Below are 17345 nucleotides of genomic sequence, written 5' to 3' on the forward strand. Positions count from 1 at the left end.
ATTTTGGTGTCATTTTCTCTCTAGTTAGACAATCAGGAACGTCTTAGCTCTGTGATTACCAACCCTGGCTGACTCAATAAACTTTGCGGATAATATCATGAAACATTCTAATTGGTAACAGATGAACAATGTTATATTATAAAGAAAATATTAGTTGATGAGTGATGTGATAATGAAATAATATTACATCAACCGGATGTCCTCAGCCTCACTAAGTTAAGTGTTCAGGAACAAGACGGGTGAGAATATCGGCTCCCACAAACGTTTATTTACCTCTGAGGCGGCCGCCAGAGAACGGGGATGGTACTGGTTCTCTACCCGACACGCTGTGTTTGTCGGCGGGACACTCACTCGCGTATATATGTGGCCGCTCACAGCCGTCAACACCACACTAGCCCCGCCGAGAGTCATGATCACAGCCGCTCATTGTCACCTTCACCTTCTCTCTTATCGTGAGATAGAGCTCGACTCACTGTCCACCTTGTACCGAGTGTTAAGTTGTCCCTTGACGGTGCCCGGTGAAGACTCCATCCACGTCGTCCGCACACCACAACAATATGCAGGACCTCCGTAGCTCTCCTTACGCCATCCTCCAGCAGGAGTGTGTCTCGGTACTTGATCCTCACCTTAGTTTTGACATGGACTTGTTGGCAGCCACCCTGGGGGGGTCCCCCAACACTCTCTGCTATGACGGCGAGGGAGGAACCTTCTGCAAAGACTCTGGCCACGCTGCGTCAGGGATGGCGGCGGTGTCGGGCCTGGGAGAGGACTGGGTCACAGGTCACCTGGGAGAGGACGGGGTCACAGGTCACCTGGGAGAGGACGGGGTCACAGGTCACCTGGGAGAGGACGGGGTCACAGGTCACCTGGGAGAGGACGGGGTCACAGGTCACCTGGGAGAGGACTGGGTCACAGGTCACCTGGCAGCAGCCTGGCCAGAGGACGACTACCTGGTAAGTTACCAACAGGTTGTAGCTGCAGTCTCTGTACTCATATTTATCTCATTATTTTCTTAACTTGGCTTCAAGTGTCACAAAATCAAGCAGGAATTAATTTTTATGATTAATCGTCAAGGAATTAACTTTAAGACTTCTACAATCTCGAATTAACAATTATGTAATTTTATAACAAATTAGGTAGAAAAGTTTAAGTTAACAACAATTATATTAACAACCACCAAATTATTTTTTTTTACATTTTTCAAATGTATTAATACGTCATATATTATTATTATTGTTGTTGTTGTTGTTATTACTGTTGGTAATTTTTTCCCGGAAGTCATTGTGTCATAGTAATATGGATATTGTTGTGTACAGAGTTTGGGGACGACTGATCCCAGCCTGGTGCTGAGAACACAGGACATGGAGCAGTCCTGGCTGGATGACCACCTCATGTTGCTCTCCCAAGACCAGTTGCTTAACCCGGAAACATCCCAGTTATATGAGAACCACGAGGAGCTGCCACAGAACCACTCCTTTAACCCGGAAACATCCCAGTTGTACGAGAACCCCAAAGTGCTCTCCCAAGACCAGTTGCTTAACCCGGAAACATCACAGTTGTACGAGAACTCCGAAGTGCTGTTTCATGATCAGTTCCTGAACCCGGAAACATTCCAGTTGTATGATAACTCCCTGACGGTGTGCCAGAGCCATTCCCTGGAAAGTGATTATCCATGCACGACCCATCAGGACACCACCAGCCTCTCATCATCTCCCTTACTCCATAACATCACCTCTTCTTCGGCTGGTGACTACGGCGTATCTTCTATCCTCAAGCCGGGGACCTCACAACACACCAACACCTCCAGAAAAGGTTACCGTCACCGACACACCAGAGTATTTCTAGATAATGAAGCGGAGAAAATACAACGCACCCGAACGCTAATGAAGCGGAGAAAATACAACGCACCCGAACGCTGAACAACGAATCGTCAAGGCTTCATCGTAACAAGAAGAAGGCAACCATCAAGGAACTGGCAGAGAGAGAACAGGAACTGACGCATAAGAATAAACACCTGAAATACAAACATCAGCTTCTGGTTGATATTGTACAATGGCGTCGAGCAAAATGTGTGGAACTTTTCGGCGAGAACTTCCTTGACTCAGCTCCGATAAACTAGTGGTGATATCAACAGTACTCTGGCACTACTAACTGACACTCTCATCTCGACAAGATAGATATAAGATATAAATAAATAGATAGATATATGACAATTGTCATATAGGCTTGGTTAACATTAGTCGCTCAAAAAAGAATCTGAAAAGTGGGGTCCGATGGACGTCAAAACGACCAATATCCCAGTTGTTGATGGCACTGTTGCCTGGTCCTCTACCATTTACCAAACATACGTCCGGTGTGTTATATTGTCATGAACAATATTTTTCACATACGTTTTTGAGCGACTGTACATAGAGTGCAGGTACAGAAGCAATACTTGTATCAACCAAACTATATAACCTGTAGTTAAGTATTGTACAGTATAAGTCCTATCTAACACTTGTCTTAACCACATTATAATATAGATGTTATAAATATTATAAGAGTGTAATTTTATATTTTGTACTATATATTTATATAATTTATGGTAATAAATAATTAAGGCATTTGGCTTGTTGTGTTTTACGTAACGTTTGGGAGAAATAAGAGATGGATGACTAACAGTACATGAAGGAGAGATAAGAGATGGATGACTAACAGTACATGAAGGAGAGATAAGAGATGGATGACTAACAGTACATGAAGGAAAGATAAGAGATGGATGACTAACAGTACATGAAGGAGAGATAAGAGATGGATGACTAACAGTACATGAAGGAGAGATAAGAGATGGATGACTAACAGTACATGAAGGAGAGATAAGAGATGGATGACTAACAGTACATGAAGGAGAGATAAGAGATGGATGACTAACAGTACATGAAGGAGAGATAAGAGATAGATGACTAACAGTACATGAAGGAGAGATAAGAGATGGATGACTAACAGTACATGAAGGAGAGATAAGAGATGGATGACTAACAGTACATGAAGGAGAGATAAGAGATGGATGACTAACAGTACATGAAGGAGAGATAAGAGATGGATGACTAACAGTACTAACAGTACATGAAGGAGAGATAAGAGATGGATGACTAACAGTACATGAAGGAGAGATAAGAGATGGATGACTAACAGTACATGAAGGAGAGATAAGAGATGGATGACTAACAGTACATGAAGGAGAGATAAGAGATGGATGACTAACAGTACATGAAGGAGAGATAAGAGATGGATGACTAACAGTACATGAAGGAGAGATAAGAGATGGATGACTAACAGTACATGAAGGAGAGATAAGAGATGGATGACTAACAGTACATGAAGGAGAGATAAGAGATGGATGACTAACAGTACATGAAGGAGAGATAAGAGATGGATGACTAACAGTACATGAAGGAGAGATATGAGATGGATGACTAACAGTACATGAAGGAGAGATAAGAGATGGATGACTAACAGTACATGAAGGAGAGATAAGAGATGGATGACTAACAGTACATGAAGGAGAGATAAGAGATGGATGACTAACAGTACATGAAGGAGAGATATGAGATGGATGACTAACAGTACATGAAGGAGAGATAAGAGATGGATGACTAACAGTACATGAAGGAGAGATAAGAGATGGATGACTAACAGTACATGAAGGAGAGATAAGAGATGGATGACTAACAGTACATGAAGGAGAGATAAGAGATGGATGACTAACAGTACATGAAGGAGAGATAAGAGATGGATGACTAACAGTACATGAAGGAGAGATAAGAGATGGATGACTAACAGTACATGAAGGAGAGATAAGAGATGGATGACTAACAGTACATGAAGGAGAGATAAGAGATGGATAACTAACAGTACATGAAGGAGAGATAAGAGATGGATGACTAACAGTACATGAAGGAGATATAAGAGATGGATGACTCTGGACAACCATGAGAGATAAGAGATGGATGACTAGCCAGTGTATGAAGGAGAGATAAGAGATGCATACCACAGTACATGAAGGAGAGAGGGAGATGGATGACTAACAGCAGCGAAGGAGAGATAAGAGATGGATGACTAATAGTACATGAAGGAGATATAAGAGATGGATGACTCTGACAGTCCAGAGATAAGAGATGGATGACTAATAGCATGAAGGAGAGAGGCAGATGATGACTAATAGTACAGAAGGGAGATAAGAGATGGATGAATGAAAGGCATGAAGGAGAGATAAGAGATGGATGCCTAGTAGTACATGAAGGAGAGATAAGAGAGGATGACTAATATACATGAAGGAGAGGGAGATGGATGACTAACAGTACATGAAGGAGAGATAAGAGATGGATGACTAACAGTACATGAAGGAGAGATAAGAGATGGATGACTAACAGTACATGAAGGAGAGATAAGAGATGGATGACTAACAGTACATGAAGGAGAGATAAGAGATGGATGACTAACAGTACATGAAGGAGAGATAAGAGATGGATGACTAACAGTACATGAAGGAGAGATAAGAGATGGATGACTAACAGTACATGAAGGAGAGATAAGAGATAGATGACTAACAGTACATGAAGGAGAGATGAAGGAGAGATAAGAGATGGATGACTAACAGTACATGAAGGAGAGATAAGAGATGGATGACTAACAGTACATGAAGGAGAGATAAGAGATGGATGACTAACAGTACATGAAGGAGAGATAAGAGATGGATGACTAACAGTACATGAAGGAGAGATAAGAGATGGATGACTAACAGTACATGAAGGAGAGATAAGAGATGGATGACTAACAGTACATGAAGGAGAGATAAGAGATGGATGACTAACAGTACATGAAGGAGAGATAAGAGATGGATGACTAACAGTACATGAAGGAGAGATAAGAGATGGATGACTAACAGTACATGAAGGAGAGATAAGAGATGGATGACTAACAGTACATGAAGGAGATATAAGAGATGGATGACTCTGACAGTCCATGAGAGATAAGAGATGGATGACTAACAGTACATGAAGGAGAGATAAGAGATGGATGACTAACAGTACATGAAGGAGAGATAAGAGATGGATGACTCTAACAGTACATGAAGGAGATATAAGAGATGGATGACTCTGACAGTCCATGAGAGATAAGAGATGGATGTATTCTGACAGTACTTGGAGGAAAGTTAAATAATAGATGGATGACGGGCACGATTATGATTTGGTATAACTTGACTTTGCAAAGCCTTCGACAGAGTCCCCCCACGAAACACTAATACGAAAAGTGGAGGCTTATGGAATTGGAGGAGATACTCTCAAATGGATTAGGGTGTGGTTACAAGGCAGGAAACAGCGCGTAAGCATTAAAGGCACTACCGATTGGGGTTACGTCACTGGTGGAATACCCCAAGGCTCAGTACTTGGACCATTCCTATTTCTTATACGAGTATACATAAATGACATAGATATAGGCGGAGACAGCAAACATAAGTAAATTTGGATTGCACAGTTCAGATCTGGTCACCGTACTATAGAATGGATATAAAATCCCGAGAAGGAATTCAGAGGAGAATGAGAAGACTAATCCCGGGCATTAGGAACCTTGAGTACAAAGACAGGTTAAAGCATCTAAATTTGCACTCCCTCGAGAGACGTAGAGTGAGGGGCGATATGATCGAGGTGTATAAATGGAAGTCAGGGCTAAACAAAGGTATTAAACTATCCAACCAGGAGCGAACTCGTAGCAATTGTTTTAAAATAAAAAAAAATAGATATAGTCGTGGAATAAGTTTCCAAACATCATCATTAACTCGAAACGCTGGATAGCTTCAAACATAGGTTGGATGGATATATGAGCGATAGGGGTTGGGTGTAAACTGGACTGCCTAGTGTGGGCCAATAGTCCCGCTGCAGTTTCCTTCATTCTTATGTTCTTATGACTCTAACAGAACATGAAGGAAAGATAAAAGATGGATGACTCTAATATTACACGAAGATAAGAGATGAATGAAACTAATCTAACCTAACCAAACCTAATCTAACTTAATGTAGCCTAAGTTAGCCAGAACTTAACCTAACAAAACCCAACTTCACCTAATCTAACTTAAGTTAACCTAACCTAACTTAACTTAACCCCTCAGGTAGTATTTGGGTGAGATAAGCTGGAGGGTGTTAACCTTCAGGTGATCATATATATCTATCTAACGAGAGAGAGAGAGAGAGAGAGAGAGAGAGAGAGAGAGAGAGAGTCGTTCAGTCTAAGTGAGTCAACAACATTTCAAAGAAAGTTTGTCGGGCAGAGGAAAACAACTTGTCTGTCCTCTTCGTGTTCAGTTCCAGGTCCTTGGCGCCGCCCTCCTCCTCCTCCTCCCTACATATATATAAACCAACCAGCCGAGACACACACATCATTCTCCGTCGCAGTCATGACCAGAGCCACGTTTGATTATCCACCTATCCTCTTCATCCATTGTCAACTGGTCACTTACCTTTACGTTACTCACTGGCTGGAGGATCTATTGGTCACTCACCGTCACGTTACTCACTGGCTGGAGGATCCCTGACATCGTCCATACACTTTTTTTATCGTGTCACAGCTGGATTTGATCATTCAACGTTGATTCGAGTTCTAATAGGTGGACACTTCCGTTACGTTACTTCCTATTACTGTTACACGGCGATACAGACAAGACCTCATCGCTATGTCTCACAACGCCCCTTACTCGTCCTATGATTACAGGTTCGATGATGATGAGGAAGATTTGGTAAGATTATTAAGTACTTTATTTACCTAACCTAACTGACTGTCTCACTGATATTATTTTTATTTCCCTCCCCTTGTCCCCGTCAACCCACACTAAGAGGGCTTCTCATAGTCAGTCTGTGATTATCGTTGTCATTAATTATAATTACGAATTAAGTCTGGCTGGGGATGTGATATTGTTTTATCGAACCTTACTTGACCTGCCCTAACTTAACCTAACCTAACTTGACCTGACCTAACCCAACCTATCTCGACAGGGTCTGGGCGTCATGGACCCCAGAGAGATGTTTGAGGAGCTCAGTCTCAGAGAAGAACCGCTGCAGTTGGACCTCTCAGATCTTCCTCTGATCCTTGATGACTCAACTCAACCCTTGGGCGCGTCGGCTGTTGCCCATAGTACTTATCAACAGGAAGATCTGCCGGGGACATCATTCAGCACTTATCAGCCAGGAGTTCTGTCAGCTGCATGTCACAATATCAATGCAGCAGTAGATTTCGCGGGAACATCAGATAATACTTCTGAATCTGGAGATCAGTTGTCAGGAGAAGCATCTACTCATTCCTCAGGCTCCTCCCTCAGTGTTGTAGCCAAGCAGCGGAGGGTCGGGAAAAAGGGCGCACCTCACCGACACACTAGAGTGTATATGCCAGATGGAGAAGAGAAAAAGAGGCACAGAAGAGAACTGAACAACGAGGCGACACAGCTGTACCGTGAGAGACGTAAAACAGTTTCCATCGACATGCAGCAGCAACAGCAACAGCTTCAGGTGAACAACCAACGTTTAGAAGCCAGGTGTCAGCTCCTGGAGGCTCATAAACAATGGTGTTGTGAGTTTTATGAGAGAAACAAGGAGTACTTGCCAGAGCTGCCCGGACCCTCCACACCACCGTATGTCTGACTCATAGTTTCCATCCACTCTAAACTGTTCTCGCTTCTTAAGATGACTGTTTAATGATGTAGCACAAACTGTCAACACGTCTGACAGTCTACTAAAGGTCAATAACTGGCAGGACACATTAATTCATTTCAAACTTTTGTGATATAATCTGTTTTATGTTATGTTCTATGTAATGTAGGCTATTATGTGTTAAAACCTAATACCGTATGATATATTTTGTATTCTTCTGTAGTCTTTGTACTTAAATTAAACCTGATGAAGTATTTACCGACGAATAATTAATTTTTTTTCACAAAATTTGATTCGTTGTGTGACTCTTTTTTTATCTAATACTGATAAGTTTTACAACAGCTGTGGCCTGTATGCTGATGCGGAAGTAAAGTTTTAGTTTAACAAATTTATTGACAAAGCTTGAAGTACAGTTTGCCTATTGTGAGTAATTCAGTCAGGTCTTGACACTGAGGGTGGTATCACTTCTCACTGCCACGTACAGTAAGTGAGGTAAATAAGGAGGGGAGGAAGTAAGTGAGGCGGTGAATATTTGAGTAGTTAAGTAAGGAGTTGAGTAAATGAGGGAGGTGAATAACCTAACTTACTCTAACAAAACGTTACCTAACCTAACCTTCGATAATATAACCTACTCTAATTTAACCCCCCAAGGTAGGCAGTGTCAAGGTAGTTAATCATCAGGTGAAATAAGCTGGGGGGGGGGGATTAAATCTTCATATGTTACAAATATTAACTATCAGAATTACAAGTCACCTGCACACATACAGGTAGTCATTATGTGCTAAAAGAGTTCCCATCAGGTTAAGAGCTCCCATCAGGTCAAGAGCTCCCATCAGGTTAAGAGCTCCCATTAGGTTAAGAGCTCCCATCAGGTTAAGAGTTACCATCAGGTTAAGAGCTCCCATCAGGTTAAGAGCTCCCATCAGGTTAAGAGTTACCATCAGGTTAAGAGCTCCCATCAGGTTAAGAGCTCCCATCAGGTTAAGAGCTCCCATCAGGTTAAAAGTTCCCATCATGTTAAGAGTTACCATCAGGTTAAGAGTTCCCATCATGTTAAGAGTTACCATCAGGTTAAGAGTTCCCATCCGATTAAGAGTTCCCATCATGTTAAGAGTTCCCATCAGGTTAAGAGTTCCCATCAGATTAATAGTTCCCATCAAGTTAAGAGTTTCCATCAGGTTAAGAGTTCCCATCAGGTTAATAGTTCCCATCAAGTTAAGAGTTTCCATCAGGTTAAGAGTGCCCATCAGGTTAATAGTTCACATCAAGTTAAGAGTTCCCATCAGGTTAGAAGTTCCCATCATGTTAAGAGCTCCCATCAGGTTAAGAGTTCCCATCAGGTTAAAAGTTCCCATCATGTTAAGAGTTATCATCAGGTTAAGAGTTCCCATCAGGTTAAGAGTTCCCATCAGGTTAAAAGTTTCCATCAGGTTAAGAGCTCCCATCAGGTTAAGAGTTCCCATCAGGTTAAAAGTTCCCATCAGGTTAAAAGTTCCCATCAGGTTAAGAGCTCCCATCAGGTTAAGAGTTCCCATCAGGTTAAAAGTTCCCATCAGGTTAAAAGTTCCCATAAAGTTAAGAGTTCTCATCAGGTTAAGAGTTCCCATCAGGTTAAAAGTTCCCATCAAGTTAGGAGTTCCCATCAGGTTAAGAGCTCCCATCAGGTTAAGAGTTCCCATAAAGTTAAGAGTTCTCATCAGGTTAAGAGTTCCCATCAGGTTAAAAGTTCCCATCAAGTTAGGAGATCCCATCAGGTTAAGAGCTCCAATCAGGTTAAGAGTTCTCATAAAGTTAAGAGTTCTCATCAGGTTAAGAGCTCCAATCAGGTTAAGAGTTCTCATAAAGTTAAGAGTTCTCATCAGGTTAAGAGTTCCCATCATGTTAAGAGTTCTCATCAGGTTAAGAGTTCTCATAAGGTTAAGAGTTCTCATCAGGTTAAGAGTTCTCATAAAATTAAGAGTTCTCATCAGGTTAAGAGTTCCCATCAAGTTAGGAGTTCCCATCAGGTTAAGAGCTCCAATCAGGTTAAGAGTTCTTATAAAGTTAAGAGTTCTCATCAGGTTAAGAGTTCCCATAAAGTTAAAGAGTTCCCATCAGGTTAAGAGTTCCCATCAGGCTTAAGAGCTCCAATCAGGTTAAGAGTTCTCATAAAGTTAAGAGTTCCCATCAGGTTAAAAGCTCCCATCAGAACAAACAATGACTTCAATATCTATTAAACACTTTAAGGTAACTACTGTGTAAGATGAACCTAATTATCGTAATCATTTATTATAAGTTACATGAATAATACAATAATATATAAACAATATATCACAGGTGGAGTACATTGGTTTTAATATACTGAACAACAAAAACAGTATAGGCAAGGACACTATAGTTTCATTACGGCTCTGTATGTTCGTCGTGTATGATACTTTTGTTTTATAATGTGTATAATGTATCAGGTCATACTTTATGGCTACTCTGTATTACACTAGAAACAAGATGTAATTATTATATATTACTGATGGTAAGTTATGTTGAATAAATTAGTTTAAATACATCAAGGTGACACTAAAGTGGTCCACGACCGTGACTTATAGCCGGTTAACTTGGTGCTGTTATGTGCAGAACACTTTACTACAACTATGTGAGAGGGAAGACTTTACTGATGTGTTCCTTGTACATTTCTCGGCACCAGTGAAGGTGGTCCTCCAACTGTTGACATTCGAGTGTCAGCTGCTTCTGGTCCTGCTGTAGTTGTTGCTCCAGTATTTCTGTTTTCTTGATATTTTCCTTTTTCTTGTTACGATGCAGCTTCGATGATTCGTTGTTTAGCTTTTGTGAACGTAGTTTCTTTTCATTTGGATCTTTTAGATATTTTCTGGTGTTCCGATGATGGTAACCTTTTCTGGAGGTGGACAAGGGGTTGATCAAGGCGTTGGGAGAGTGTCCTGAAGGGGTGGCCAAGGCACTGAGGGCGTGTCCTGAAGGGGTGGCCAAGGCACTGGGGGCGTGCCCTGAAGGGGTGGTCAAGGCACTGGGGGCGTGCCTTGAAGGGGTGGCCAAGGCACTGAGGGCGTGCCCTGAAGGGGTGGCCAAGGCACTGGGGGCGTGCCTTGAAGGGGTGGCCAAGGCACTGGGGGCGTGCCTTGAAGGGGTGGCCAAGGCACTGGGGGCGTGCCCTGAAGGGGTGGTCAAGGCACTGGGGGCGTGCCTTGAAGGGGTGGCCAAGGCACTGGGGGCGTGCCTTGAAGGGGTGGCCAAGGCACTGGGGGCGTGCCCTGAAAGACTGACTAAAGTAGTGAGGCGTCCTGAGGGGTTGGCTAAGGTACTGAAGGTGTGTGCCGAGGAACAGTTGGGTCTTCCTTCTGATGTATTTGTCGGTGTATCTGATGAGGTATAGATGTCCTGATCTACTTCCGACATTTCATCGGAAAAATACACATTGGAAGAAGTTGACCAACCTGAAAGATTCCGAAACGAAGGAGATGAGGGGCGTGTGGGGTCCTGTAAGATTACAGATGTATAATCCGGGTTAAAGGAGTGGTTCTGTGGCAGCTCCTCGTGGTTCTCATATAACTGAGATGTTTCCGGGTTAAGCAACTGGTCTTGGGAGAGCAACATGAGGTGGTCATCCAGCCAGGACTGCTCCATGTCCTGTGTTCTCAGCACCAGGCTGGGATCAGTCGTCCCCAAACTCTGTACACAACAATATCCATATTACTATGACACAATGACTTCCGGGAAAAAATTACCAACAGTAATAACAACAACAACAACAACAATAATAATAATATATGACGTATTAATACATTTGAAAAATGTAAAAAAAAATAATTTGGTGGTTGTTAATATAATTGTTGTTAACTTAAACTTTTCTACCTAATTTGTTATAAAATTACATAATTGTTAATACGAGATTGTAGAAGTCTTAAAGTTAATTCCTTGACGATTAATCATACAAATTAATTCCTGTTTGATTTTGTGACACTTGAAGCCAAGTTAAGAAAATAATGAGATAAATATGAGTACAGAGACTGCAGCTACAACCTGTTGGTAACTTACCAGGTAGTCGTCCTCTGGCCAGGCTGCTGCCAGGTGACCTGTCGTCCCTGACCTGGTCCTCTCCCAGGTGACCTGTGGCTGCTCTCCCAGGTGACCTGTGACCCAGTCCTCTCCCAGGTGACCTGTGACCCCGTCCTCTCCCAGGTGACCTGTGACCCAGTCCTCTCCCAGGTGACCTGTGACCCCGTCCTCTCCCAGGTGACCTGTGACCCCGTCCTCTCCCAGGTGACCTGTGACCCAGTCCTCTCCCAGGTGACCTGTGACCCCGTCCTCTCCCAGGCCCGACACCGCCGCCATCCCTGACGCAGCGTGGCCAGAGTCTTTGCAGAAGGTTCCTCCCTCGCCGTCATAGCAGAGAGTGTTGGGGGACCCCCCCAGGGTGGCTGCCAACAAGTCCATGTCAAAACTAAGGTGAGGATCAAGTACCGAGACACACTCCTGCTGGAGGATGGCGTAAGGAGAGCTACGGAGGTCCTGCATATTGTTGTGGTGTGCGGACGACGTGGATGGAGTCTTCACCGGGCACCGTCAAGGGACAACTTAACACTCGGTACAAGGTGGACAGTGAGTCGAGCTCTATCTCACGATAAGAGAGAAGGTGAAGGTGACAATGAGCGGCTGTGATCATGACTCTCGGCGGGGCTAGTGTGGTGTTGACGGCTGTGAGCGGCCACATATATACGCGAGTGAGTGTCCCGCCGACAAACACAGCGTGTCGGGTAGAGAACCAGTACCATCCCCGTTCTCTGGCGGCCGCCTCAGAGGTAAATAAACGTTTGTGGGAGCCGATATTCTCACCCGTCTTGTTCCTGAACACTTAACTTAGTGAGGCTGAGGACATCCGGTTGATGTAATATTATTTCATTATCACATCACTCATCAACTAATATTTTCTTTATAATATAACATTGTTCATCTGTTACCAATTAGAATGTTTCATGATATTATCCGCAAAGTTTATTGAGTCAGCCAGGGTTGGTAATCACAGAGCTAAGACGTTCCTGATTGTCTAACTAGAGAGAAAATGACACCAAAATAACACTGAGACTCGACTGGAAACATGTTCACCAGTGTTCAACATTGTCCCGCTTTTCATGTTCCTTTGAGTAAATAACAGTTATGGAGTACTTTAACCCTGGTCACTCTTCAGTTTTCCCTTCACGATAAAACGAATGGTCACATCCGTCGACAACACGAGGGAGACTTTATTCACCATCATAAACGTTTTGGATAGTTACAGAAAGGAGACTTGTTCACTGTGTACACCGTCACAAACAACACATATCTAACAGTATAAGACGGATACATATACACGCTTATACTGTACATTTACAACCACGTATATATGTATTTACGTCACGATACAGGTGTGTGAGGTTAATATTTTTTTTACAGGATTAGCCCACCAGGGCACAGGTCAATGACCCACATCAGGGCTTGGGGGCGAAAATATAATAATAATAATAATAATAATAATAATAATAATAATAATAATAATAATAATAATAATAATAATAATAATAATAATAGAGGACCATAAATAAATATAAACATTAAAAAATCGATAGTGAGAAACGACAGATATTATGTTGTGTTGTCAAAGGAAGAGAAACAATTGACAGCTGCAATTGTGTGTAAATGAGGCAGAAAGTCAGGTCAGCAACCTGGGACTTGGTCATAATTTTCGTGGTGCCATATGGCAGCAGGGTCTACCATTAGACAACACATTATGCTTCCAATATCTTCCTAGGCGGTAGTACCTCCCTGTTTGGTAGCTGCCTACTATTCTACCTACTCATATGGAGTGACTCTTCTATAGTGATAGTGTGAGTGATGATTGTGTGGTACTGGTAATAAATTGGTAGTGTGGTGATGTGGTAGTGTGATAGTGTAGTGATGCAGAAGTAATAAGTGTGGTAATGGTGTGGTAGTGTAGTGAAGGTGTGGTAGTGGTAATGGTGTGGCAATGAAGTGAAGGTGTGGTAGTGGTAATGGTGTGGCAGTGAAGTGAAGGTGTGGTAGTGGTAATGGTGTGGCAGTGAAGTGAAGGTGTGGTAGTGGTAATGGTGTGGCAGTGAAGTGAAGGTGTGTTTGTAGTAATTGTTTAGTGATTGTTGTTTGGTAGCTTCTGTGGTTTAAGTAATGTGGTTGTGGTTACGTTGTGGTAGAGGTCTTAGTAGCGGTGTGGTTGTGCAGTAGTGGTGATAGTATGTATTGTAGTAGCTATACTGTGGTAGTATGGTACAGTGTGGTAGTAGTTACGTGGTAGTAAAATTTTATATTATAAATTATCAATACCAAAGGTGTTTAATACAACTGGAATCATATCTTTTTTATTTTCATCGTAAAAAATATATACACAAAATATATACTGTACAGAAAAATTCATGTGACACACATCCACACAATATACTTTCATACTGTTATTCATACACGCAATATACTGTCTTCCATGTAGAAATTGTAGATACATAATGGAGACGTTGAGATATATCTTGATAAAACCACACAGTAAAAGGGAAACACTGGAGCACCTTAGCTTTTGTCTTTATTCAAGTCATTGCCTCTGAAGATGACTTGAATAAAGACTGTGTATATATATACCTCAAACATCACCTAACGTAAACTAACCTAAATTGTATACTTTACGGACGCACCCATACAGACAAACGTATACATACACACAGACGTATAAGGTAATCACATTTCATGGATGATAATATATGATTGTATTAAGTATTCTAACTTCCGGTAGTCACACTCCCAAAATAAAGCCTAAAATAAGCACCTCAGAGGATATTAAGTGGTCATAATTATCAGGAGCTGGCCTACGTCCGCCCCACTCACGCAGCGTAGTGACGGCACCGAGTATAAGCTCACTCAAGACCAGACATGTCCACCACTGGCGCCGCAGGTACAGATGCATTCTGGAACCAGTACTTGCCAACAGTGTGTAACAAGAGATGTTACCGACCGCCCAAGCAGTCGAGATGCAATCACAGTCCCTGGATCATAATATAAAACTCTGTTAAACATTGTATGTTCCGTTAGTCACACTGCCATAGAGTATGATGAGAATTATTATAAGCGGAGACAACCACCACAATCACTCAGACTGGAAAAGATCGCTTCCAAGAACAACCAAAGCCTTAATGGTGTATAGGTGAGGTTGTCTGGTAGATTCCTGGTTGTAGGTGAGGGTGTCTCGTAGTTCCTGGTTGTAGATGAGGGTGTCTCGTAGTTCCTGGTTGTAGATGAGGGTGTCTCGTAGTTCCTGGTTGTAGGTGAGGGTGTCTCGTAGTTCCTGGTTGTAGATGAGGGTGTCTCGTAGTTCCTGGTTGTAGGTGAGGGTGTCTCGTAGTTCCTGGTTGTAGATGAGGGTGTCTCGTAGTTCCTGGTTGTAGGTGAGGGTGTCTCGTAGTTCCTGGTTGTAGGTGAGGGTGTCTCGTAGTTCCTGGTTGTAGGTGAGGGTGTCTCGTAGTTCCTGGTTGTAGATGAGGGTGTCTCGTAGTTCCTGGTTGTAGGTGAGGGTGTCTCGTAGTTCCTGGTTGTAGATGAGGGTGTCTCGTAGTTCCTGGTTGTAGGTGAGGGTGTCTCGTAGTTCCTGGTTGTAGGTGAGGGTGTCTCGTAGTTCCTGGTTGCAGATGAGGGTGTCTCGTAGTTCCTGGTTGTAGGTGAGGGTGTCTCGTAGTTCCTGGGTGTAGGTGAAGGCGACAGCACACTGGGCACTTTCTTCCCAACATGTTGCCCGTTTTGCTGGCCGCTGGCCTGACGGCCGAGCAAGCAGCATGATTTCGGCTGTTGCGAGAAATGGACAACGGTTTGGCGGCGGTGAGCTTTGTTGGCCGGTTTAGTACTCAAATGAGTTTCGTATTAGGTGATGAATATCCAAGTAAAATTTGAAAATCAAGAAACAATAATAGTTTAAAATATAACACATAAAACGGTAACATGTTTCTATTTATTCGTCACTTTAAAACTTTTTTAGTTTTATTATATCATTATTCAGGGTCTTATTTGGCCGGCCAGCCACCGCCACTTTTAAAGAAACTTCACGATGCACCCATTGTCTGTTCTTTAGCTTTTACAGGCGCCTCACTAGGTTCATTAATTAAGGAACTATCGCACAATCCTGCAAGGCCTCAACTGTAATGACGGGATCCAGTGTGCCGCCGCCTTTAGCGTGGGTGTGAGAGGGTGAAGGAGAGCCCCGTATCAGTACGACTCCCTAAGGCAGAGTCGGCGCCAAAGTTGTTCCACATCTGAAAAATACGAAAAGTTATAATGATACGGCTTTAGAAATATTAGTACAGGTACAGTTATGACAGTACGGGTAGTAGTAGCTTATTATGATAATGTAAGTAATACTGGTAGGAGTAGCAGCAATTATATTGGTACTATTAATATTTATACATTACAGTACAAGTACTCACCGTGGTGTCATCTTGCCAGGAGTTGGCTAGCTGACGATCGATATAGTTGAGGTACTGGTGGTCCCTCTCCAGCATAGGTGAGTTACTCTCTGTCTGCAGCACATTATGGGCCAAGTCATTTATGTAATGACATCCGGAACAGCCACCTGACGGAGGGCAATCCGTACCTTGCCCCTCTGATTGGTCGAGATATCTTACTATGTCACCAGTGACTTGTCCTGATTGGTAGAGATTTCCAGCAGGAATTATGTCACCGTCGATGTGGTGTCCTGATTGGTGGAGATTTCCAGCGGGAAATGTGTCACCGATAATGTGATGCCCTGATTGGTGGAAAATTTCATGCTGCTGTACGTCACCATTGTAGAGGTTTCTTGGTTGATTAGGATGCCTGGGAGTTGTAACGCAACTTGCAGTATTTTGGTCATTATTAAGATCATTTTCCACCCTGCCGTCACTGTCATGGTCAAGCATCATGGCTGACAGAGGTTAAGGCCTGGTTGACACACTTCCCGTTACTATTGTCATGCGTTACACAAGCCCTGGTAATACAGTATTTGTTACAAACTTATTTAGTGTGTGCTGCTGTTGTGATGGTCTTCACTTTTGTTGCCTCTGACCTGTAACACTTATCATGAGTGTAAACGCCGTGTCCCTGGCTGTCAAAAACACGTGTACTGTACAATATATATGCGCGAACACCAAGTCAGTTGGGTGGTTCATGTGTTACACTGGCATCTGTGCTGACACTGAAGTAAGCAACAAGTGGAACTATCTTCGTCGTGCGTCACTTATGTATACAAATAACACAACACATATGCACTTCACTCTGATGTTTTCGTGCTTCACATTATCTTTGTCTCGGCTGTCTTTAATGGTTAATAGCTTGAGGAACTGTGAATGATTGCCGCCTCTGATCTGCTGGTCAGAGTAGGGTATGTATGGATGTGTGGGCGAGCGTGGGCGTTAGACAAGAGGCGGACACCGGAATAGTATACCTCTCGCTGCACACACCGGCGAGCAACTGAGCCACCTAGCCACTCTGTTGCTCGCCACTGTGAGGCTGGCTGATGTACTACAATGACAAAACGGTTTCGACACTACCCCGCCGGCCGGGAGGGTTGGGGGGGCCGAGCCAGGCAGGACTCCCGCAGCCCCACACCAAAGTTACCAAACACCGACTCAGGTA

At 43.0% G+C, this 17345-nt stretch overlaps 3 protein-coding genes across 3 annotated transcripts; 1 reads left to right on the top strand and 2 right to left on the bottom strand.

Moving 5' to 3' along the window:
* Window positions 1-405: 405 nt before the first annotated feature.
* Window positions 406-1919, top strand: LOC121870227. The gene is made up of 2 exons (XM_042372008.1): window positions 406-953; window positions 1317-1919. Exons 1-2 carry the CDS (start codon window positions 558-560, stop codon window positions 1917-1919), a joined length of 999 nt encoding a protein of 332 aa, XP_042227942.1. The 5' UTR covers window positions 406-557.
* An 8012-nt stretch (window positions 1920-9931) lies between these two features.
* On the bottom strand, window positions 9932-12206 carry LOC121870234. The gene is made up of 2 exons (XM_042372021.1): window positions 11727-12206; window positions 9932-11360 (listed from the first exon to the last, which is right to left on the bottom strand). The coding sequence occupies exons 1-2, from the start codon at window positions 12204-12206 to the stop codon at window positions 10305-10307; spliced, it is 1536 nt and encodes a 511-aa protein (XP_042227955.1). The 3' UTR covers window positions 9932-10304.
* Window positions 12207-14047: 1841 nt separating this feature from the next.
* Window positions 14048-17198, bottom strand: LOC121867940. Its single transcript, XM_042368091.1, has 2 exons — window positions 16160-17198; window positions 14048-15988 (listed from the first exon to the last, which is right to left on the bottom strand). Exon 2 carries the CDS (start codon window positions 15514-15516, stop codon window positions 14833-14835), a length of 684 nt encoding a protein of 227 aa, XP_042224025.1. The 5' UTR covers window positions 15517-15988; window positions 16160-17198; the 3' UTR covers window positions 14048-14832.
* Between the last annotated feature and the right edge of the window lie 147 nt (window positions 17199-17345).

Source organism: Homarus americanus, unplaced genomic scaffold (genome assembly GCF_018991925.1).
Source record: "Homarus americanus isolate GMGI-L3 unplaced genomic scaffold, GMGI_Hamer_2.0 scaffold32583, whole genome shotgun sequence".
Lineage (NCBI taxonomy): Eukaryota > Metazoa > Arthropoda > Malacostraca > Decapoda > Nephropidae > Homarus > Homarus americanus.